Source organism: Ambystoma mexicanum, chromosome 3q (genome assembly GCF_040938575.1).
Source record: "Ambystoma mexicanum isolate Mex_15411 chromosome 3q, UKY_AmexF1_1, whole genome shotgun sequence".
NCBI classification, from domain to species: Eukaryota; Metazoa; Chordata; class Amphibia; order Caudata; family Ambystomatidae; genus Ambystoma; species Ambystoma mexicanum.
In genome coordinates, this window is record NC_090926.1 from 300,387,133 (window position 1) to 300,410,412 (window position 23,280).

The following is a 23,280-nucleotide window of genomic DNA, read 5'->3' on the forward strand; positions in this document are numbered from 1 at the left end:
GCATATGTGTTTATGATGTTTATTTCCTTGTTTTCCACCAGCCCTCTTATTATAACCATCCTCCAATCCGCCTCAACTGTAGATTGCAATAGCTGGAACGGGACATGCGGTTTCACCCGGGTAATCACCCCTCTGGCATAAGCGGAGTATGTTGCGCCTACAACAGTCCCCCTCCACTTCTTCCGTATCACCTCCAGCTTTTCTTGTGTGAGGTGAGTCTCTTGTAACAAGGCTATATTTATCTTCTGTCTACGCAGATACATCATAACCTTATTCCTTTTTAAATAGCTATTAAGCCCTCTGACATTCCAAGTAATTACTTTAAGGTCCCCCATAATCTATTAGGATCCCATTCCTCCCTCCGCAAGTACAGTCCATGTCTAGGTTTTTCCCTTTTCACGTATAGGCTTGTTCCCCTTTATAAACTTCCCCTAACTATAAACACTTCCACTTCTCCACCCTCCTTCCCGCCCTCCTCGTTTCCCAGCCCCAACACACTCCCCAACTCTTCCCCAGCCTCCCCCTTATCCCCCTGCCCCAACTTACCCCTCAGCCCATTCCCCAACTGTTGCCCAGCTCTATCCCTGGATCTCAGGCACCCCCGCATCTAGCCCTTTTCCAGCTATTGGCGTACTTGCGGCTCAGTAGGGCGATATCGACCTAGTGGCGATCCTACTATTCTAACTCCCAGGTGTAGGGTGCCTGCATCCCGTTTCTCCTATTTGGTCATCAAGCTAAGCCGCCTAACACCACCCACTTTGTTTTTCACGTTCTATATTCCAGTCCAACGTGTTCAAATGTCGCATGTTACAGTTTCCCATTACTATCTTTACTGGCCGCGCCATTGTTATCTGTTCTACTGTCTCTGCCCCCAGACCCCCCGCCCACTTCTTATGATGCATGGCTGTTAGATCACTTATTGTGTTCCACTTGGCCTTGCTCCTCATCTCGTTCTGGACAGCCATGTGCCTCCAACCATGTCGCCATACAAGAGCATGTATTTAAATCCAGCTGTGTGCAGTCTCCTCTTGATCGCCACATAGCTGTAACGTTGCCTCTGTACCAGCATAGTGTAATCAGGGTACACAGTGATGGTCGCTGACGCTCTTTTTATCGTCCCCCCTTTCCGAAAGAATTCCAAGATCTTCTCTCTGTCCCTGTAGTTCAGGATCTTCGCTATGATTGTTCTAGGGGGGGCTCCGGGCTGCAGTTTCCTCATCAGGGCCCTGTGTGCACGTTCAATTACAAACCCTTGGGAGAGCTTTCTAGCTCCTATTTCCTGTATAATCATGTTCTCCACATAGTCCGTGGGGTCCTGGCCTTCTTCCCCCTCCGGCAGGCCTACCACGCGTATGTTGTTGCATCTCGCTCTTCCCTCTGCCTCCTCCGCTCGGTTCTCCAGGTTGGCCACCTGCTGTTTCAGTATGTGGACTTCCTTAGCATTGTTTGTGCTGGTTTCCATGTTGGTTTTCACCGCGCTCTCTAGGCCACTCGTTCTCTCCGCAAGCGCTCTCACATCTTGTCTCAGCAGCTTGACCTCGATCCCCACTGCGTCTATCTTAGTTTCTAGAGCGGTTCTCAGATCTGCCATCGCTATTCCCCATGAGGTTTTCAATTCGGTGATGGCTGTTGTGATCAAGTTGTCCTCTCTCGGCGAGGCCGCGTCTGCGGATGCAGTGGCCATACCTTGTGTTAGGGAAGTGGGGGCCTGCTGCGATTTAGCAAAGATGTCCATTGTGGGCTGCTTGCCCTTAGTTTTGCCTCCCCTTACAGAAATTTTTCGCCCTGTCTTCACACCAGGATCCGTCTTCCCAACAGTGAGCGGGTCTTTTGCTCCCTTGCCGTTCCTTTCCTAATCCTTTCTGTTATCAGGTCCAGGCCCCGCCTTGGGGCTTATGCGCTGCTTCAATGGCTGGTGGGATGGGTGCTAGCTGCTCTGGACTGGGAGCTTTGCGGGGTCTCCCTGCGCCCTGTCCAAGGATTTCCTTTCTTCCCTTCACCTCTGCAGTAGCCCCAGTATTGTTTGACCTCATGCGCACTCCTCTCCTACGTGGGGCCCTGGCTCCGTCCAAGTCTCACTTCTGTGGTAACCCCAGTTTTATTGTATGGCTTTGTGTGGGGTGCACCTCTTCACTTCGCCCTGTCAGTTGCCTATATGTCTACCACCGCAGCTTAGCCCTGTGTCTCATGTGGGCTTTTCACTTTGCAGTGCCCAGTCTTTGCCTTCTTTTACCTGGCACTATGTTTAGGTGCCCCGCTCTGTTACAGTGTACGCCTGCATTAGTGGCGACTTTGCAGGGTATTGGGGTGTTGGCACCAATATCTGTTGGGCTTCTTCTGGGGCTTTCTTACGTGTCAATGCGGTGCCTCCACGCCTCTGGGGAGATGCTGCACTCGTGTTGTTGGCATCGTGTCGTAGGGCTACTTTCTATAAATTCCATCCGCTGACATGCAGTATTATTGTCCAGTAATGTTTGTTTATTGTTGTTCCTTGATGTTGATTATAAGGCAGCTCTCCAGTGTTTGTCTGCGCCTCCAATACGGTGCATCTGATGGCTGCACGTCCTTTGTTCTCCGCGCGTGTGCTGTATTTAGTATACGCGGCTGCTCCTCCGCCTCCGAATCAGCCTCCCTGCTACGGCGCCCGTGTCCGCTTTATAAGCTCGGTTCCTGGGCACCTTGCATCCGTGTCCCGGGGGACCCCAGATTTCGTAGCACAGCTGGTGCTCGCGCTTGTGTGAAAATCCGCTCCCCATGCACGATCACCCGCAGGTCCTTCCTCACGTCACTGCAATCCGGGCGCCCCAGCACTTCGTACAATTATGGGTTGTGCCGGTTGTCTTCCACGCTCAGAGGCGATTGCGCATTCCTTGCTGCAGCGCTTCTTATGATGGACACAGTGCAAGCCCTCAGATGCTCCTTTGTTTGATACTCGCTGCCATCTTGTTGCCAGCCTCACATCGGGCGTCAGAGGCTACAGTGTCTCATAGCCTCCATTCCCGACATTCAATCTTCTCGCGGACAGATGCATCCGATCCAGCTCCCATTCACGTTTCTTTTATTCCGCATTTCCTGTTGAGTTTCGTGGTCAGAAGGCATGTGCCCATCCGGATCATTTGTCGGATCCCAGAGCGCTCGGGTGAAGCAGCCTATTCCATGGCTGCCAAGCCACGCCCCCCCTGTGTACTAGATTGTTAATGGATAATGAGTAGGAATAGGTGTTGGAGCTGTGCAAGGGAAATTTTGAAGTTGAAAGTTCCTAGATCAGTAGAAAATGCAGTTCTGAACTGTCTGCGAAGCAGAGATTTTATCGCGAAGTGCGGATGGGTTCTCGGACACGTCATCATGCCGCGCACCAGCGTATGGTCATGTGGCACTGTCTGGAAGGTCTGCTATGAAGTCAGATGTTCGTAGACATCTACGGATGCAAAACTAGTTGAAATAGTTGCAAAAAGCGTATGGAAGTGTTAAAAATGATTCCAGAAGGTGGGAAATGGCAGAGTTTTAAGGTGAAACTTTGTAAATTGGATACAAACATTGCTATATTGGGTAAGTATGATATTAGTAAGTTGTAGGAAAATAGAATGAACTGGTAAAATCCTATGAAATTCACTGAAATAACTTTCTTAAAGGGGCGTTATGGTTAAGTTGCACTAATAGAAACCTATGAAATTCAATGAAATAACTTTGTTAAGGGCATGTTATGGTTATGTTGGACTAATAAAAACCTATGAAATTCAAAGAAAAAACTTTGTTAAAGGGACATTATGGTTTCAAGTAAAATCGAAAAACCCCAGAAATTCGCCAGTTATGGTAAGCTAAACAACCATAACTCGCGCCACCATCGTGCACTGCTAGGACTAACATCCAGGACATCAAAGATGACATCACAAATGTCACTGATGACATCACTGATGACATCACATATCTGGGCCACTTGTTTTTGTTTATTGACATATATAGGCCAGGTGGTTTTGTTCACTGGCAGTCAGAATAATAAAATTGAAAAAGGTGCTATATATCTAGACGTAAACCTTGTCATATGTTCTTTGAGTACTTTCCTTTGGTCTCAGCTCATGGTGCACATACATGGGGAAATGAGCAGGCCTCAAACAACCAATTCATTTGTATACACGAAGATAAACTTTAATGTCATTAACATTTTCTGATGATGCAGTTTCTTTCTTCTTTACTTTAGTTTCCCTGTATGTGCCTCTGACGTGTATGCATCGTGGTTCTTCATATGTATTGTTTGTACCAGCACAAGTGCTATAAGTCTTGAATTGTTAGCTAGTTATTACATGTTTAACATTACTCAAAACTCTGATACGGTAGCCTTCATTATTGTACTATCCAAAATTACAAGATTATAAATAGTGTACTTCTATGCTGCACTCATTGCCTATGTTTATATATGATTAGGTTTCTGTATTAACAACACTCCAATACAATGATATTAGATGAGTACATTCTTTAATAGATTAAGTAGTTTGTGATAGGTATCCCGATCACCCCTGACATCTTGTTACCAACAATATAAACACATCTCCTTGAAGGGACTTTTCGTCAACATGTATTTCACATGTGATGTCATCAGTGATGTCATCAGTGACATTTGTGATGTCACCTTTGGTGTCCTGGGTGTTAGTCTTAGCAGTGCAAGATGGTGGCACGAGTTATGGTTGTTTAGCTTACCATAACTGGCGAATTTCTGGGGTTTTTCAATTTTACTTGAAACCATAACGTCCCTTTAACAACGTTTTTTCTTTGACTTTCATAGGTTTTTATTAGTCAAACATAACCATACCGTCCCCTTAACAACGTTTTTATATTGAATATATAAATATATATGTGTGTGTGCACCTGGTAGGTGGCCCTGGGGAGTGGGCATGCTACTGTACCATCCTGGACAACTAATGTTCCTACAGGCTACCGTTAGCAATGACCTGTTTGGAGCAGGGCATAGGGACATGATTACTTGACCTGCCATTTGGACTGCAACTCAATGACAAATTCATGGCACAAGTGTCACAAACATGGATCTTGTTAGATATTGGCTAGGGTGTTTTCACTGTAGTTTTCATAGTGCTGGACACTTATGGGATGCATGTATCCACAGGGGGTGTCAGTTGTCCATGTGGCCATAGGCTGCCCTGATAAATGCCCTTCCAGACTGCATTAGGTCTCAATTGTATCAGTGTTTGTTTGTTTATTGATTTTGTATGGCGTGCTGTTATATATATAGTCTTGTACTTTGTCACTGGCCTGGAGTGATTGCCAATAGAATGTGATGTATGATGGAGCCAGGAGAATGTTGAGTGCATCAGTGTATGAATGTTCTTAGTGAGTCAGTTGGGGGCCTGAGCTGGAGTGAGTGGATGGCCGGTGGGTCTTCTCCTTCATGTGTACTGTACTACCTATCCCATCCTCGTCGCCAATGCAGGAGAATGTTGAGTGCATCAGTGTATGAATGTTCTTAGTGAGTCAGTTGGGGGCCTGAGCTGGAGTGAGTGGATGGCCGGTGGGTCTTCTCCTTCATGTGTACTGTACTACCTATCCCTGTCCTTGTCCTGTCATCCAGACCACTGTAAATACCTGAGAGTAACTGGAACTGTACATATTGTACCAATAAAGCATACCTGGATCAACATCAGTCTCCACAGCTGGTCTGTGTGTCCCTCGTGACTAATAAGAGACTTTATTACACGTGCCAAGCCCAAAGGTAACTGGGCGCAACAGAGAGCAGAAAAACATGAATACTTAACAACTTAGTTACAAGGTAAGGCACAATATAGATATAAAACATTACATTTCAACAAATCAATTAAGGAATATACATATATACAGGAAGATTGAATGGGATCTGTTGGTGTGAGTAGAGGCTTGATTAATCTTGGGGGTCGTAAGAGCGTAGCCATGTGATGATATTCCGCCTAAAACTATAATATGATTGTTCTGTTTTAATGTTAAGTGGGAGAACATTCCAGTATTGGGCTTCCTTGACTGGGAAGCTGCTTCCTCCTGTTTTTTTAGTCTAAATTTAGGTATCTGTAGGCAGTAGGAGTTGACGGTTCTGGTGGGGCAGATCGATCTTTTTCTTGCTATTCTTGCTGCCAGGTAGGGGGGGCTGCATTGTTGAGACATTTGAAGGTGAGTGATGCCGTTTTAATTGAAATTCTGTCACAGATTTTGAGCCACTTGTACTCTCTTTTATTGGAGATATGTTCTTTGGAAGGTAAGTTCAGGCCAGTTCTAAGGGCATTGTTTTGCAATGTTTGAAGTTTGTCAATGATGTATTTGTTGGCTGCCAGGTACAAGGCATTGTAATAGTCAAGTTTGGAAAGTATTAGGGCGTTAGCCAAAATGATGAAGCTGGCTTGGGTGAGGAAAGCTCTACTTGCTCTAATAAGCTTGCACGTGTAGGCGGTAGAGGATGCTAATGAGTTCACTTGTCTCTTGAATGTCAAGGTCGAATCAAGGTGAAAGCCTAGGGTTTTCACTCCTTTGGCAACTATAATGATGTTGCCATCAATATTAAATGCAGAGTAGTTTGGGCTGAATTATTTTAGATTGGCATCGGATCCGAGGAGCAGGATTTCAATTTTATCATCATTCAGGCATAGGCCATGCGTGGCCATCCATGCCTGAATGATGAGGTATATTTTGTTTACCAAGGTCGTATCAGAGTCGAAATTGCCCAAAAGGGGAATGAAGATCTGGGTGTCATCAGCGTAATTAGTGTATTTGACACCCAGTCTGTCCAATTTGTCAAATAGGGGCTTGGTAAAGATATTATACAACGTTGGCGAGACGCAAGAACCTTGGGGTGCACCGCAGGCTATTTTAATGGGGTCTGCTGATGCCAGAGTGCAGAAGACTTTAATTGTACGGTTGTCCAGGAATGACTGGATTCAAACTATGGCCTTATTTGAAAAGTGGGCAGCCGAAGCCAGGTGTTCGCACAGGACTGTGTGATCCACCAGATCAAAGGCTGTCGACAGATCAAGGAGAAGTAGCGTGGCGGTTTTTCCCTTGTCATTGAGCTCGTCAATCTGTGCTTTAAGATCAATTAAGGCTGTCTCTGTACCGTGCTGCGGTCTGAATCCTGATTGGCAGGCACCTAGGAGTTTGTTGGTTTTAAGATAATGCTGGATTTGTAGGTATACTACTGTGTCTATTATCTTGAGAAGGAACGGTACCGTGGTGATAGGCCTGTAGTTGGTGGGGAATAGCGGGGTCTAGGGTTTGCTTCTTGAGGAGAGGCAGAACCCAAGACTCTTTTTGATTGCTTGGGATAGTGTTGGAGGAGAAGGATGCATTAATCAATTTGGTTATGAAGGGGGTAAGTCCCTTGCAGCATCCTTCATTAGCTGGGCTGGGCAGCTATCGTCCTTGCAATTGGATGGTTTGAGGGAAGCGATAATTCTTTCTGTTTCCAGAGTGGAGATTTTAGTGAATTTGAATGGGTCCGGGCCTGGTGGGTAGGTTGTCGTGGTGTGGGTGATGAGAGGTGACTCGTTTGGAGTTAGGGGGCCTCATTACGAGTCAGGCGTTAAGGGGTTAACGGTGCCGTAAACGGCGCCGACCCTTAACGCCTGATTACAAGGTCCCTTAGCGCCATGGTGATTTTAACGCCTGCTTTTTGCAGGCGTTAAAATCCATGGCGCTAAGGGACCATGGTGCTAATTACGCCACCGTAATTTACGGTGGCGTAATTAGCGCCTTCCCCACTCCCATTATGCCCTATGGGGCAAAAATGGGAATGGGGAAGGGTAAAATGGGAAATGGGGATTTACCGCCCCACTCACCTTGGAATCGGGCGGTAAATCCGCCATCCACCATGGTGTAAACGTAGAGTTTACACCATGGTGGTAAGAGTACGACCCAGGCGGTAACTTACCGCCTGGGTCGTAATGAGGCCCAGGGAGTCTTTTTTAATGGTAATTTTGGTTTGGAGTGTTTTAATTTTATTTGTTAGTGCGTTTTGGATGCTAGTGCACCACTATTTATCTTTGGCTATGTTGTCAGGTGGGGGCACAGGGAATTCCAGCTCCCTTAGGATAGCAAATAGTTTCCTGGTGTTGGAACTGGCATTGCAGATTCTTTCGTTAAAGAGATTTTTTTTTGTAATATTTCTTTTTTGTAGTTATTAGCAAAGAGTTTGAGGTTCAGTTTATTCTCTTCAGATGGGGTGTGGCGCCATTTAGATTCTAGTTTTCTTAATTCCTTTAAATGGGGGGTGAACCAGGCGTTCAGGTGTTTTTATCAACAGTCATTTTGACATAGGCCCCCTCTCTAGGTGTCTTGTGCATACAGCTGCCCCCAGATTATGACAGAAGGCTTGGTGTGGGCATTGTGGCCATCTGATAGCACAGCATGGCACATGCCTTTGGGTAGGGAGGTAACATATGCATTCACATCACAGAAATAACATTTCTTCCATACTGTACTCACCAGGTGTGGGCTAACTGCCTACTCTGACTTCTCCTTCTCTGATACCAACAGGGCCATTTTTATTTAAGATACTGGGGGTCATTACGAGTATGGCGGTAGGGGCATAACGGCACCGTTAAGGATGGCGCTGCCGTTAAGCCTCTACCGCCATATTCCGAGGTCCCTTAGCGGGTCCCAGCAGGAACAGCAATTTGCGGGCCCGTTATTAGCGCCTTCCCCATTCCCATTGAGCCCTATGGGGGCTCAAATGGGAATGGGGATTGGTTTACTGAATGGGGACTTACCGGGTCCGCATAGGTCGGAATGTCCTGGTAAGTCCCCATTCAGTGACCCCGGACCCGGGTTTGGAGGCAGCCATGGCGCTAATAGCGCCATGGCTGCCTCCAAACTCGTAATGACCCCCACTGTCTTCCCAGGGTGCAAGGGTGAGTGGCTCAACTGTGCCACCTCTAGTGGCAGTGGTCACCCGCTGGTTTACGGATATTAGACTCTACATCCTGGCCTTCAGGTCATTCCACCTCTTGAGGTAGTTTTCATTGTCTTGGGCAGAGTGCCCAGTGCTACCACCTTATCTCTTATTCTCTTATAGATGTCGTTATTCCTCTGTGCAGTTGCTTTCCTGTGCTGAGCTCTAAACATTTCCACTGCATGGCTGGCCAACTCATCAGGAAAGATTTGGAGCCCTGCCTTGCTGCCACTTTCACTTTGACTTTCCCAATGGCATGTTTGACACAACTTGTGGGCACAGATGGCAACAGGAAATGGGTGGTGATTTTGAATGGATTGTGTTTTCAAAGATGGCGAACACTGAGCTTCCAATTTGCAGAACGGTGCCATTTCTGCTTGACTCCAATTCCTCCATTGAAAAGTGAGAAAATTACCGATCAGTATTTGTTTTTGATGCTAATTACATGGGACAGAATTACCATTATCGCCAATGGTTGGTACACACAATTCTTTTTTCATACTAAGGTTGCTCTCTTTAAAGTAATATATAGTATTTGCTCCCTCCAATCATACCTTATTGAAGCTTCACTTGGCAACTGTTTTACTGTTCTTGTTTAATTATTATTTGTATTTCCTTTTACGGTCCTATTTACCGGGCTGTGGCATGTGACTGGGCGCCAGTTATACTTATATATAATTTCTCCTGATAAAGCTATTATTTTAATTTACATTCCTTCCTTTGTTCATTCATTTTATTTTTTTCTTTCCTTGTAAGCCAGGATTGCGGTGGGAGGTTGCCTGGCCTCTGCCTGCACCGGGGCTCGTCCCCGCTTGCGGCTCTGTCTTTGCTTTCACTTGCTGCATTCAGCGGCCACAGTCTCTCTTCACTGGCTGCCCCCTGGGACTGCAGTCTATTGGCCTCTGCGATACCATGTTCCGCTATAGGTCAGTACCACCTAGGAGGTACAGTGGATGGGTGCAGCGGGCTCGCACCTTGCGTGACAATGTCACTCCAAAGTCAAGGCCGTCGGTGCCCATTCGTGGCACGGGAGGCACTTTTGCTTTCTCCTGGACAAATCTAGCTGTAGTACGTCTTACAGTTTACTCTTGTTGCAGGCTCATCTCATTTGCCCCATCGTGCACTGTGTTGCCGAAGGGTTGGAGAGTACCAAGTAATGCTAATCCTTCCTTGTTTTCCTCTCATGTCCCTCTTAAAGGCCTGTTATTTAACTCTCGCTCACTTGTGGCCCATGCATCCATTGTCCCAACTTCCTTAGTGATCTAATGCCCGATCATGTTTGCATTACTGAAACGTGGCTGGGGTAACCCTCTGGCCATACTCTTGTGCAATTGCTGCCCCCAAATTATAAAATCATGCACTGCAATCGTCCCCCACTGAGGATCGGGGCAGAACAACTGTCATTTTCAGCTCCCGCTTCACAGGTTTCCTTCTTACTATCGGCCACCATATCAAAATGGAGGCTATGCTGGTGCATGCGTCCCTCCCTTCTAAATTTTGGATTCACCTGCTGACTGTCTACCGGCCCCCTGGTAATGATCCTGGTAATGATCCCCTTTTTGCTGCTGCTTTTCTGGACTTTATTGCGGCTATTCAGCTTAAGCAGGCCCATCTTCTCATTTTAGGAGATTTTAACTCTAGGGCCAATGATGACAGCAATCTTAAAGTAAAAAAAAATGTCTTTCTTCTTTGAAGGAAGTCAAATTCATTCAACACGTTTCTGGCCCCACGCATAGGCTAGGCAATACTCTAGACCTCATCTTTGCACCTGATGCTGAGGCCACCGTGTTCCATGCCTTTGGCATGGACTGATCACCTTATCGTCCTATTTCTCTGGGACATTAAGGCCCCTAAGTTGGCCCCCTCGCTCGTCTGACATTCTGCGGCAGGGATGGCGCTCTGTGCAGCCAGATGACATTGCTGCACACATCTGCACCCGTCACTTTGAAACCTCCCATGTGGATCTTCATCTACTATCAGACACCTTTATGGTGGAAGCTGATAATTAGAATGGATTTCTGAACACTGTTCTGGTGAACAGGTGTTCAGGAGGCCACCCTTGTTTATTGAAACAGGGAACACTTCTGCAAATCTAGCCAGGACAATTCAAGGTAGCTTGGAGAGCAGTCAAGGCTAAGTCTCAGGAGTAGTGGGGGTGATCTGAGGTCCTGAATGAGCACCAACAGTAGGACAACAAGAATTACTCTTAGACAGTCGTACATCAAAAATATGCAATTTATTAGGCCCAGAACAAATACAGGTCAATAATGAAGAACACAGTAATACTACTACCTAACCACACACTGGTCCTCATTAGGACCCTGGCAGCACGGCTGCCGCCGGTAATGAAATTTTACCGGGACATGGAATAGGCAATTACGGGGTCATGCCGACCTTGGCAGACCCGGTAATTGCCTATTCCATGGACCTGGTAAAAATAAATCCCCATTCCCATTTGAACCCCATAGGGCTCAAATGGGAATGAGGAGGGAGCTAACAACGGGCCCGTTAATAACAGGCCCGTTGTTAGCTCCCTGGTCCCCTCGTGGGACCCGCAAAGATCGTCTGATCAGACGTCCAAAGCCGGTCCCGCAAGGTGACCTCGTAATAGGGCGGAATGGGTTTAACGGCTCTGGTGCCTTTACCAGTGTCGTCAAACCCATTCTGCGTGGGTCCTAATGAGGCCCACTATGTAAAATATATATACAGTCATTTTTCGTTAATGCTGTAAAGTTCGGATTCCCGCCAAAACCTATAAAGAGGGAAATCACATAAACTTTATCACAATGGCCAACTCCAGAAATGGATATCCTTAACTTAAGAAGTCCAGCCCTACGAAGATTGGAGCCTTGTGCTCAATGTTATGTTCATGAGTAAAAGCCCTCGTTGATGCGTAAAGTTCACAAGTGACAAACTTCAATGGGATGGAAAAGTTAGAAGAGGACACTGGTGTGTGAGGAATTTGGTTCCAAGAGTCAGAGGCGGGTCTGCTATGGAGAACAAAGCTGTCCCAAACTTTCGTATGTCTATAGGAAGCAAGAGCCATCCAAGTCAAGGCAAGGACCACAAGAGATCATTTGTGCATAAAAATGGTGTGGATGATGTAGGGGCCACTGGAAAGTGGTATAATTACTCACTGCCCTTAGCTCACTCTGGTTTCAAATTTGGCAGGTTTGAAGAAGGTCGCCTGGACTCCAAAATCCCCTCGTTGGTTATGCTTCAAATGGCACAGGCACTGCGGGTGCAGACGCGGGTCCGATTTACATCAGGAGCTGGATATCTCGTCATAAATGCAGGACAAAGAAAGTAGCAATGCCGCTGGTCTTAGGACACTTGAAGAAAGGCAGGAAAGTCACCAGAAGCAATCGCCACTGTCGTACAGTGACGCAGGAGCACCCAAGTCTTGTGGGCTGATGCACGCTTCTCTCTCGTGGGCCATAGGAGTTGGGATGACGAAATTTTGGCAAGATGATGCTTTGGAGTGCAAACTAGGGTTTTCCCAAAGCTCAAGCTAAACCTCGATTTAGCAACGCTCCAGCATGGGTGCCAAGGTACAAGCTGGTCAGTCCACTGGAGGGCCCAGGGACACTTCCGAGAAGGCTTGTTTGCAGGGCACCAAGGAGACATTGAGAGTGATTGGTCTCACTACTCAAAAGGTTGAAGCACCTTTGCAGGTCTTTGAAGACCGAGCACAAAGCAGGACTCTAGCGGGACAACAGCAGGCTCAGGGTGCCAAACCTTCTCTCTGCAGTTCTGGACAGTCGTTGGATATGCTTTGCTTCTCACGATACTTGGCTCTGTGTTTAGGTCAATTCGGACCTAAGTGTGATCTGCGGGTCTGCACTCAGAGCCCCTCTTCATATCCTAAAGTCCAGTGAGTGCTCGCACCCAGCTGGTCACTGAGGAGATCTGACCCACTCATGCATGCCAGCAGTGGTCCAATCAAGGACCAATGCTGCGCTCATGTTCTCGTGTACACCAGACATCCTGGTACCAGTAGTGTGGATTGCGACCAGACAGTCCCAATCCACTTCCTGGGTACCCACACACATGACATGCATTAGCCCACGAAAAGCATCAGCTTTCGTGGGAGAATGCATGTCCAAATAAGGACTCGTCTGGTCACAGAGAGCAAGTGGAAGGCCATTGGACAAAATGGCCAAAGGAGAAGACAAAAAACCTTGTGGCATGGCCATGATGGACACTAGCCACAGTCATGACCTCAGTAAATGTTAATTAAAAATACATGTAAAAGCTTCTGCTGCCGCCTGTCTACTCCTAGGCACATTGGGCCTCATTACGAGGTCGGCGGTAAGGGGTTAACGGCGCCGGTAAGGATGCCGGTTCCGTTAACCCCTGACCCCCGCATTATGAGGTCCCTTAGCGGGAGCCACCAAGGGTTCCAGGGAGCTAACAACGGGCCTGTTATTAACAGGCCCGTTGTTAGCTCCCTCCCCATTCCCATTGAGCCCTATGGGGGCTCGAATGGGAATGGGGATGGGTTCCCTGAATGGGGAAATACCGGGTCCTCCAAGGTTGGAATGACCCGGTAAGTCCCCATTCAGGGAACCCGGACCCGGTATGCGGTGGTTACCAAAAAATCCTTATGAGATGCTAGGGCCCGAAAACGCAGGGACCCGACTGCGCGGTTCTGTAATGTACTTTGCGCACTGAAATACAGTTGCTAAAAGTGACAACAAAGTCATAAGTCTATGTGAAACAATGTTTCCCAGTACTGACTGTCAGAAGGAAAAGTTGGTTTCTCCAGAACGATTAGCAAAAGCCCAGTGGAGCGCAGCTGAAGGCTATGCTTCACTGGCAAAAAGTCAGGACAGGAGGCTGAAACAAATATAGAGGTAAAACCATGGGCGTAATTTTAGGGGGGACAGAGGTGTTTTTCCCCCCCAACTTTCATGGCACACCATTTTGTCCCTATTCATTTGGCTGGGGCACTTTCGATTTAGATGTCATGTCCCCCCCAACATTTTCAGCAAAGTTACTCCACTGGGTAAAACAGCAGTAAGTGAAATTTTACCTAAAACTGATCAGCTTGCTCCCCTTAAGTGGTTGAGGCTGCCAGCACGGCCCTCGCAACTGTGGTTCACTGAGGATCTTTGTGCTCTGCGCAGGCAGCTTGAACACAAATGGAGACTTTCCTGTACTCCCACAGAGAAACTTGCGCTCTCCGAGGCCATGATGCAGTTTCATTGCGCTATTATGAACGCCAAACAATCTTACTATGGCAGACTGATTGAGACTTCCCTCAATTATTCCAAAGAGTGATTTAAGTTGTCCGCAAACTTTTCTCCTCAGCCCCGATCCCAGTTCCATCCTCGCAGGATCTCTGCGACTCTCTAGCATTCTTCTTTGTTGATAATATTGAGTGAGAAAGAAGGTGGCAGTGCTGGGGTAGGCTTTGCTTGAGGGGCAAGAAGTTTCAGGTGAGAGGAGAGCAGAAAGAACTGTAGGTGCTCAATTGGTCAACATTTTCTGACCAGTCCTGTCTGAATAGTTTCCGCTTGGTACTGGCAGAACGTGACACCAGTTCTTCATCACCTGAGTTAATATGGTCTAGATTTGCCATTTTAATCTTAAAGGCGTTAATGGTCACTACCGATCCATCCCACATAATTTTCCTCAGTTCAACATACAACAAATTTGGCAGAGGAGATATAATCTTTGCATAGCAAGACAGCTGTCTCCACAAAAATATTGTTTGCAAAGGAATTAGTTCCAATTTATGTCTGAGTATGGAATTCGGGACAGCTGAGGATAGACCCAACGTTTGCTTCCATATCTGGCCCTGTATCATATTAAGGAAAAGGCACAGGTCCATGGTAGACATATCTAACCCATAAAGCAGGATTCGTTAGATCTTGGCCAAGTACAATTTTAAGAATGGTAAAATAGTAAATTTGCATAACTGCCCATGTAGCCTCTTCATCTGGGAAACTAGAGGTCGGGCCTTATCTCTCAAAGATTGTTTCCATCCATCCATAATATTGGCGTTTGTTAGATTGTAGCCCAAATATCTCATGGAAGCCAATCTATCGATATTTTGTTCTCCAATTTCCCAGTACATGGTCCTGGGCATTTTCCTAGAGGGAAAAATGTTAATTTGGGTTTTCTCTCCATTAACCAATAAATTATTAGAACAAGCATAGTGGAAAAACAGGGTGATCCTTCGCTGAAGACTAATGGCGGTCTTATCAAGACCAGGTCATTAGCAAAGGCAAGCCAGTTTAACTTCAAATGACCCAGTTTTGCTCGGAAAATGTTTCTGTTCTGCTAGAGGAGATTGGTGTCACTAATGTAAGCGTTAAAAAGGACAGGAGCCAAATCACATCCCTGTTTAAGTCCCACCAATGTAATTATGGATTTAGACATCAAACCTTCCAGGGACAGCCTCACCTTCATAGTCGTGCCAGAGTACATTAGCTTTATCGGCTGAACGAATTTAAGAGGCACATGCAGGTCCAGTAACCTATTCCATAGGGTAGACCTCTCAACCCGATCAAAGGCACTAGTTAGATCGATGGATGCCATGTACATAGATTTGTTTGAACCCTTCCTTAAGGAGGCTTGCAAGTGTGCCAACATAATTGCATTCAATGCCGTCCCCATGTGGCGTCTAAAGCCAACTTGCAGTGGAGAAATGGCACCAGATTTAGAGAAAATGGTGTTAACATATCTTAACAGAAGTGACATTCGTTTTACTTGCAGTGTCCAATAAGGCTTTGGCCTATAATTTTCTGATTTAACTTTCTTATATATTGGAATAAGTATGAACTCCCTCCAGGGGGGCATCGGGGGGGGGGGGGGGGGATAACATGTGTCCTATATATATTGGTAAATAAAGCCTTCAAAAGAGGGAGCCATGAATTCGGCACGCTTTTGATAGTAACTGGGGCCAGGCCATCCAGCCCAGGGGCCCTAGAGGCTTTAGCTCTTGATATCACCCAATGGATGTCCTCCTCTTCCCAGGGGCATTCCCCTTAAGCTACATCCCCCGTTGAGGCCCAGTCTCCAGGAGTAAACCCTGCTGGATATAAATATTTATTTTTAAATACTCCAGCCAGGTCTCTTCTAGTACAGAATATGCCATTTGGGGCCTCACATTACCCAGTTTGTTATTAATCGTGTCCCAAAAATCCACGGGGTCCTTACCCATTAAACGCTTCAAGATTATCTGATTTTCCCTTGCGTGCATTTCCATTTTGAAACTTCTAACCTAATTGTTGTGTCCCTGTATGATGGCTCTCTTGCAAGTGGTAAAAGCCACAGAAGAGAGACCCCATTTTGCTAAATCATGCAGTCTAGCTGTTTTCGCTGTTTTACCCTTTGCTATACGTATGACAAATGTATACTTATGGGGGTCCTTAGGTAACATCCTTCCCTTATTAACTAGCTTATGTAGGCATTGGCGAATCGCCAAATGGAAGGTCTCCCATGACAAGAGGGGAGCAAATGTAGCAATTTCCTATAAGTATAGTCATTCTATCTGACCGTTAGTCCCCCTCGATCAGGAGTTACCACAGCCGTTTCAAGATTCAAATCCTGGAGCCCTGGTACCAGGTAAATCCGGAAAAGCAGAATAATGTGATCCCCCACTGCTGGATCGTATAGCTGGAGAGGACCACACATATTATTAACCTCTCTGAAGCAGACACATGGTCCATCCGTGACTGGCTAAACCCCAGGTAAAGGGGTTTATGTTTCCCTCAACCTCTTCCAATTGTACAAGGGACAAACCCCACCCGACATGAATGAGTCCCACTCTGTTCCTCTCAACATGTTACAAGGAGTAGTTGAAAGAGGCAAATTAACAAGGGGGGTCCTGGGAGTCCCTCTGCCAGACATTAGTCCTGGTTACGAGAGACTTACCCAGAGTCTTTAGCTCACTATCTTTCACAGAGAAGAAATATTCCAAACATATCAGTCTTTGTCCTGCCCTGGGGCAGCCCAGCACCGAAATGCTAGGCAATTCTCCTCTGAACAAGAGTACCAACAGAAACCCCAGACACGTGTTTCGGTCTGGTTGGACCTCATCAGTAGGGTGGATCTGTGCCTCTCTAAGAATAGTGAGCATTGGGTCCACGTCTGGATTCCCCTAGTAACTTAGGGTGAGACCCAAAGTTACTTAAATATGCAAATTAACAAGGGGGGTCCTGGGAGTCCCTCTGCCAGTCTTTAGCTCACTATCTTTCACAGAGAAGAAATATCCCAAACAATATTTCTTCTCTGTGAAAGATAGTAAGCTAAAGACTCTGGGTAAGTCTCTCGTAACCAGGACTAATGTCTGGCAGAGGGACTCCCAGGACCCCCCTTGTTAAATCTGCGTAGTTGAAAGAGGTACAAGCGAGTGCTCATTTAACCTGGCACCCTCTCTGCATTTTGAATTAAAGTCCCTGCCTCTTATAACGGAATGAGGGAGACCCTGTTCCGACCAATCAGCCATTAGCGAGCCTAAAGCAGTTTGTATGCCAACTCTGACCATTAACCACCCACCTCCCTTTCAGATTAGCCAGAGTGCTTGGAGACCATGCAAATAGCAGCAGGACGCAGTCAAAATTACAATAACATAAAGGGCCTCATTACGACCCAGGCGTTAAGGGTTAACGCCGTCGTTAACCCTTAACGCCTATTCTGATTTTAACGGCTGCTTTTAGCAGCCATTAAAATCCATGGCGCTAACCTGCCATGATGCTAATTACGCCACCGTAATTTACGGTGGCGTAATTAGCGCCTTCCCCACTCCCATTATGCCCTATGGGGCAAAAATGGGAATGGGGAAGGGAAAAGGGGAAATGGGGATTTACCGCCCCACTCACCTTGGAATGGGGCGGTAAATCCGCCATCCACCATGGTGTAAACGTAGTTTACACCATGGTGGTAAAGTTGGCGCAATTAGCGCCTGGGTTGTAATGACCCCCAAAGTGTCTCACTTGATGGCTGAGGAGGATCCCAAGACATGATGGTTGCTTCATGCTGCCTTTGTGTCAGGTGTGTCATTTGTGTTGCAATTCTTCCTGTTTTTCCAACTCCATTATTGCGTTCCTGTAATATCTCAGATGGGCTTTGCTGGAGCAGTCCATTGATCCTTCACTGAAGGACCTCTGTTGACTGTCTGTATTTTCTGGCTGGTGCTTTTTCCTCGAGGTATTGGTCCTAGCGTTGGATCACTTTGCTTGCTTCTGTGTTGTGCCCACAGGCACCAAGGAAGAGCAAGAAGCGGCAGGCTCCCCAACCCAGGCCATATAACACCTGAATATTGTACAGACATAAACCATGGCGATGAGAATGAATGAGAAAGTTGATAAATGACTCAAATTATTATGTCAAGCATACAGTAAACATGTGTTTGCAGATCATAGTCTGACGATTACTACATGATGATACATGCTGTGCCAGTTTTCATTTGTTTTGGTTCTCAGGGAAGAAGGGAGATACTTCTCATCCACCATAAATCATATTCTGACAGATCTGATCACTGCCATCATACAAGGGTGGTGTCCAACAGGCTTGAACCAAAAGCAATGTTTCTACCACCAACCTTTGCTAGAAAACACCAAGACTCTGCACGCTTTCCTTGAACCTTGCTGCATTATTTATCTAGAATTTGCTTTGTTATTTAAGTAACATGTACCTCATAGGCAGGCTTTGGCGGCCGATAACAGCCTGGGACCCACACTTTGTTTGGTCGTCTAGCGGTATCGGGTAATAATGTCCCCATACATATTGTCCCCATAGATAATGTTGCCGGGAAAAGCCATTGGCGACATCATATATGGTGACATTATGTATGGGGACATATTGCGGGGATGTCACCGACGCCCATTTAAATGTCCCCCCCGCATGTTCAATGTAATAATGTCTCTGTAAAAAACTTTTTTTGTCAGGTGACATTTTTGCGGGGACATTATTACATAGAACCCCTCTAACTTGGGCCCTTGCCAGGTGCGAAAGCCTTCCTCTAACAGTCATTAGCACCCGAGGCTCGTCAGCCAGGCTGGAAATGGCTTTCTTAAGGGATTTCAACTACACGCAGATTCTATGCGTTACTTTCTGTAACAAAAGATGCAAATATGGCCACCCTAGACATCGAAACTGAACCCCTTTTCTATGTTCATGGCGGTGGTGGCAGGATGAAACAGCAAGGTGATGGTGGGGCTGTGGTAGGGGCAGGGGAGTTGCTAGGTCTGGAAAAGACCCGGGGCTAAGCTGATGTTGGAACTGTTGGGACTGGGGGCTAGCTAGTCTTTTGGCTGTAGCTCCTGAAATTCTATCCGGGGCTACAACCAAAAGATCAGGGGCTATAGCCCCCTTAGCCCCCCCCAGCAACGCCCCTGGGTAGGGGAGAGCCTGGGAGACTGGGAGATGAGCATTGGGGTCGGGGGCTGGTGGGTGGGTGAGGGAAGCAGCTGCATGGCCCCGAGTATGGGCCAGCGTGGGTCACAGTGCAGAAAATGGAAAATGGCAGTATGGGCTTGAGACGCCAGAGCCAACATGGAACATATGTTTTACCACATAGGAAAGCCTACGTTCCTGGCCAACTGATTGGCTAGCACCTCTCTGCCTACAATGGGAGCTACATTCTTGATCTGTGGGAACTATCATTCCTGAAGCGGGAGATCAGTGTTTTGTTTCCAGCTGTTAGAATTTCTAAATTGGTAGTGGAGCCCCTAAATGCTTGACTCTTGTATTGACAGGCAGGCTATTTCACTCGTATAGGCTGCATTGGGGCATCAGTAGGTTGTTCCTGCAGGGCAGCAGAGGCTATTATTTCATATTTGGGAAAAGAGACCCCTCTTCCCAGAGACTTTACCTTGCGCCTGAGGAGACTTAGGAAACATTCATTAGGGGGTGAGAAGGTATAGAGAATGTAGTATTTTTTGTGAAATAAGCCTGATAATGGAGTTGGGTCTGCATAACTACTTTGCTCCCTCATCATGATGTGAACAGCGCTGTGCAAGGGTAGGGCTGGGGGAATAAAATCGGCTTGGGCACCACTGAAAAAGTGGCCCACACTCGCAAATGGCAATTTGTTCCTTATGAAAGACTGAGTGGCCACAAAGGGGGAGTTTTTAGAAACATGTGTCGCAAACTGTAAATTTTAAAGAACATATGTGTTCAGTAACAATGGTCAGAAATACTCGCTGTAAAGTGAAGTAACTCAAACTGGCCCATTTTGACTAAAACATGGGCCCAGATGCTGGACCTCCAGCCTTGCGTAGCTAGAAAGTTCCCTGTGCGCCGGCGGTGGCCTGACAGGATGTGGGTACTGACATCTCTCTCCTTTTTCCCTCTGGTGGGCGGCAGCGCTGCAAGGACCGCGTGAACGCCCTGGCCATCTCAGTGATGAACATGTGGCCGGGGGTGAAGCTGCGGGTGACGGAAGGATGGGACGAGGACGGCCACCACTCCCACGATTCTCTGCACTACGAGGGACGGGCTCTCGACATCACCACCTCGGACCGTGACAGAAACAAGTACGGGATGTTGGCGCGACTCGCTGCCGAGGCCGGCTTCGACTGGGTGTATTATGAGTCCAAGGCGCATGTGCACGTGTCTGTGAAAGCAGGTAAATCGCTGGCGCGTGCTAACGGCGAGACGTTGCACTCATGTTCACTGTTTAAAACGTGTTCGTTAAGTTACCTCCCCCACTGGAACATCCGTGCCCACTCGCGTGCTAAACAACTCACTGACAAGCTGTCTGCGCACATGTATGCACGGGTGTGATGGTCTCCCCCAGGGGAAGTGATGATAGTCTCCTGAATCATATGCTAGGTAACCCACATCTTAGTGCTTTGGCTCCTGCAAATAAATACACGCGAGGCTGTGGGTGATTTAGTTTTGGAGAGAGAAGAGCAAACGCGTTTCTTGTTATTCCCACAGGCAATTCAAACCTATGAAACAAACCTAAAATCCGACTTAGCTGCATTCTAGTGGCAGAGGTGATGTGTGATATGAGATAAAGTTGCAGGTGATGACAGAAGTTTGCCAATGGCTGGTCGTGCCTTGGGAGGCATAGGGCTACCTTCCATTACCTCCGTTGACGGAGTGCCGGCCTTGTTGTGCTGGTCTATGGGAATCCTTTCTTGGTGTCTCCTCGTGTGACTCATCGATGCCCCTCCCTATCGGTCTGGGGCACAGTTTACCTGGCAGGCCGATTAGATCAGTCAAGATGTAGGTGGGAAGAGCAAGGTCTTCAGTGCCTTCCGGAAGGCAAGGTGATCCTCTATGAAGTGGCTGCTAAGAGGGATGGAGTTCCATATTGTGGGTTCTAGGACGGAGAAGGAAGATCCTCCTATTCTGGTTGATATAGCAGAAGGGATGACCTGGAGGAGAGCTATGCCTGATCTCAAGTTTCTGTTGGGTCTATAAGGGGGTGTGTTGTAGATATTCTGGGCCTATGTTGTGCAGAGCACAGTGTGCAATGCACATAGCCTTGAAGGTAGACTGTTGCCCGACAGGGAGCCAATGCAGGACACAAAGGGCAGGTGGGGATGGACTCTCTAGAGCCTCGGGCCAGAAGGAGCCTGGCTGCAGTGTTTTGGACTCTGAGTTTTCTGAGTTCAGATTCAGTGGCACCCAGGTATAGGGAGTTGACCCAGTCTAGGCGAGAGAGGATGATGGTCTTGATTGCAAACTCTGAGGATAGGTTAGGTATGGGAAGATGCGTTGGAGAATGCATAGGTGTAGATAGCATGATTTTGACACAGAGTGGATGTGATAGAGTCAGACCTGCATCCATTGTGCATCCACAGTTTTTTACTGTGTTGGAGGTGGGTGTGGGAGGACCTATGGAGGGCAGCCAAGTGGTGGTTTCCTGTAGATCATGATTTCAGTTTTTCCCGGATTGAGAAGAGGGGGGTTAGCCGTCATCCTGTGTTCGATTTCTGTGAGGCGAGAGGTGAGGACGGGAGAAGGGTTGGAAGTGTCCTTTGGGATCTTGAAGATTATTTTGGCGATGGTAGCAGGTTCAAAATGATGCGAGAGCCTGGGCATTTAATAGCATTTAATAGCAGTGGCTGGCAAATGCCTAATACTCCTACACAAGCCAAAACTGTTGGATTTGCCAGTGCTGATTTCTAACAAGACTTCAGTGAAAGACATCATGGTGCTTAAAAAATCAAGTGGCTGAAGGTCGACATTTTAATTACACCAGTAATTACTGGGATCGACATTTTAATTACACCATTAGTGGGTTACAGCTCCAATTAAGGCATTAACTCTCAGAAGACTGCGCTGTAAAAACACTGGCGGGCACTTCACTGCAAAGATTGATGGTAAGGCTTGAATAAAGCAGCTCAAAGAGTTCCCATGAGAAGGTGTTTTGGGCGGGGAGGGGCAGGCACTGGATGGGAACGGCAATAGGGATTTGTATGGCCATGGGCAGTCAACAGGTGTGAAAATAACCAAACAACTCCTACAAACTTTATGTCCCTCCTCATACGCCATTTCTCCCTATCTGCACTCTAATGCAATCATTTCGGCTTATAGGTGGCTCTGCCATCTAATGGCCCACATTAAAAATGGAGCTTCTCAAAACATTCAACCTCCCCTAGGTGTAATGTTGATGAAAAAGACAAGCTTCATCAATGAAAACAATGAATATCAGCGTTTTCAAGGAGCCCAAAGGTGAGGTTAGCAGGAAGGGTGCTCCAGAACATGGGAACAGCAGGAGAATTCTTATTTTCTGGCCTTCTCCTTCTCACACTTTTGTGAATGCAGTCTGGCACCTGCTATTGTATTGTCTTTTTGAGAGGGTGATCTTTTTAGTTAAGCAGGATGGCATCTTGCACATTAGAGCTTTGTAGGTCACGCAGGTTGTCTTGAAAGTGATGCAAGTAACCAGTGTAATTCCTTGAGAGCAGGGGATTACTGTCTCTTGGACGGAAATCTTGATGTGCTTGACTTCAAGTTATGGAAGGTGAGGTATAAGGAGACGTCCCACTCATGCAGCATGAATGACACAGGAGGTATGAGCCCTGGACTCTTAATCACGTTTGTCTGCTCTCACCAGAACTGGCGCAATTCCAGAAGATTTGTTTCATGGTTTTGAGGTCTAGGACCAGAGAGATGTCTCCCGACATCCTATGGGTCCTCAAAGGTAAATTGGGTAGGCTCCCGGACATCTGTTACTGACTGGGGCTGGCACAATCACACTCTAGCTATATCTAGAGGATGGAGAAGGGGCTGGAACCTCCAACTGACAATTCTGAGAACTGAAATGTTGTGATTCCACCTCGGTATTTGTGAACAATTTTCGACAACCTCCCTCAGGAAGGGCCCCTGACTCGGGATAATCACCTGACTCAGGATAGTCAGGATGAACAATATACTTACCTTCGGTAACA

At 47.0% G+C, this 23,280-nt stretch overlaps 1 protein-coding gene across 1 annotated transcript in view; it reads left to right on the top strand.

The window, feature by feature from the left end:
* The window catches only part of DHH (desert hedgehog signaling molecule), a 324,183-nt gene that overhangs the window by 269,637 nt on the left and 31,266 nt on the right, over positions 1-23,280 (top strand). The window contains exon 2 of the mRNA XM_069653834.1: positions 20,240-20,501. Within this exon, the coding sequence (XP_069509935.1) occupies positions 20,240-20,501 (262 nt within the window). The remainder of the gene's footprint in view (positions 1-20,239; positions 20,502-23,280) is intronic.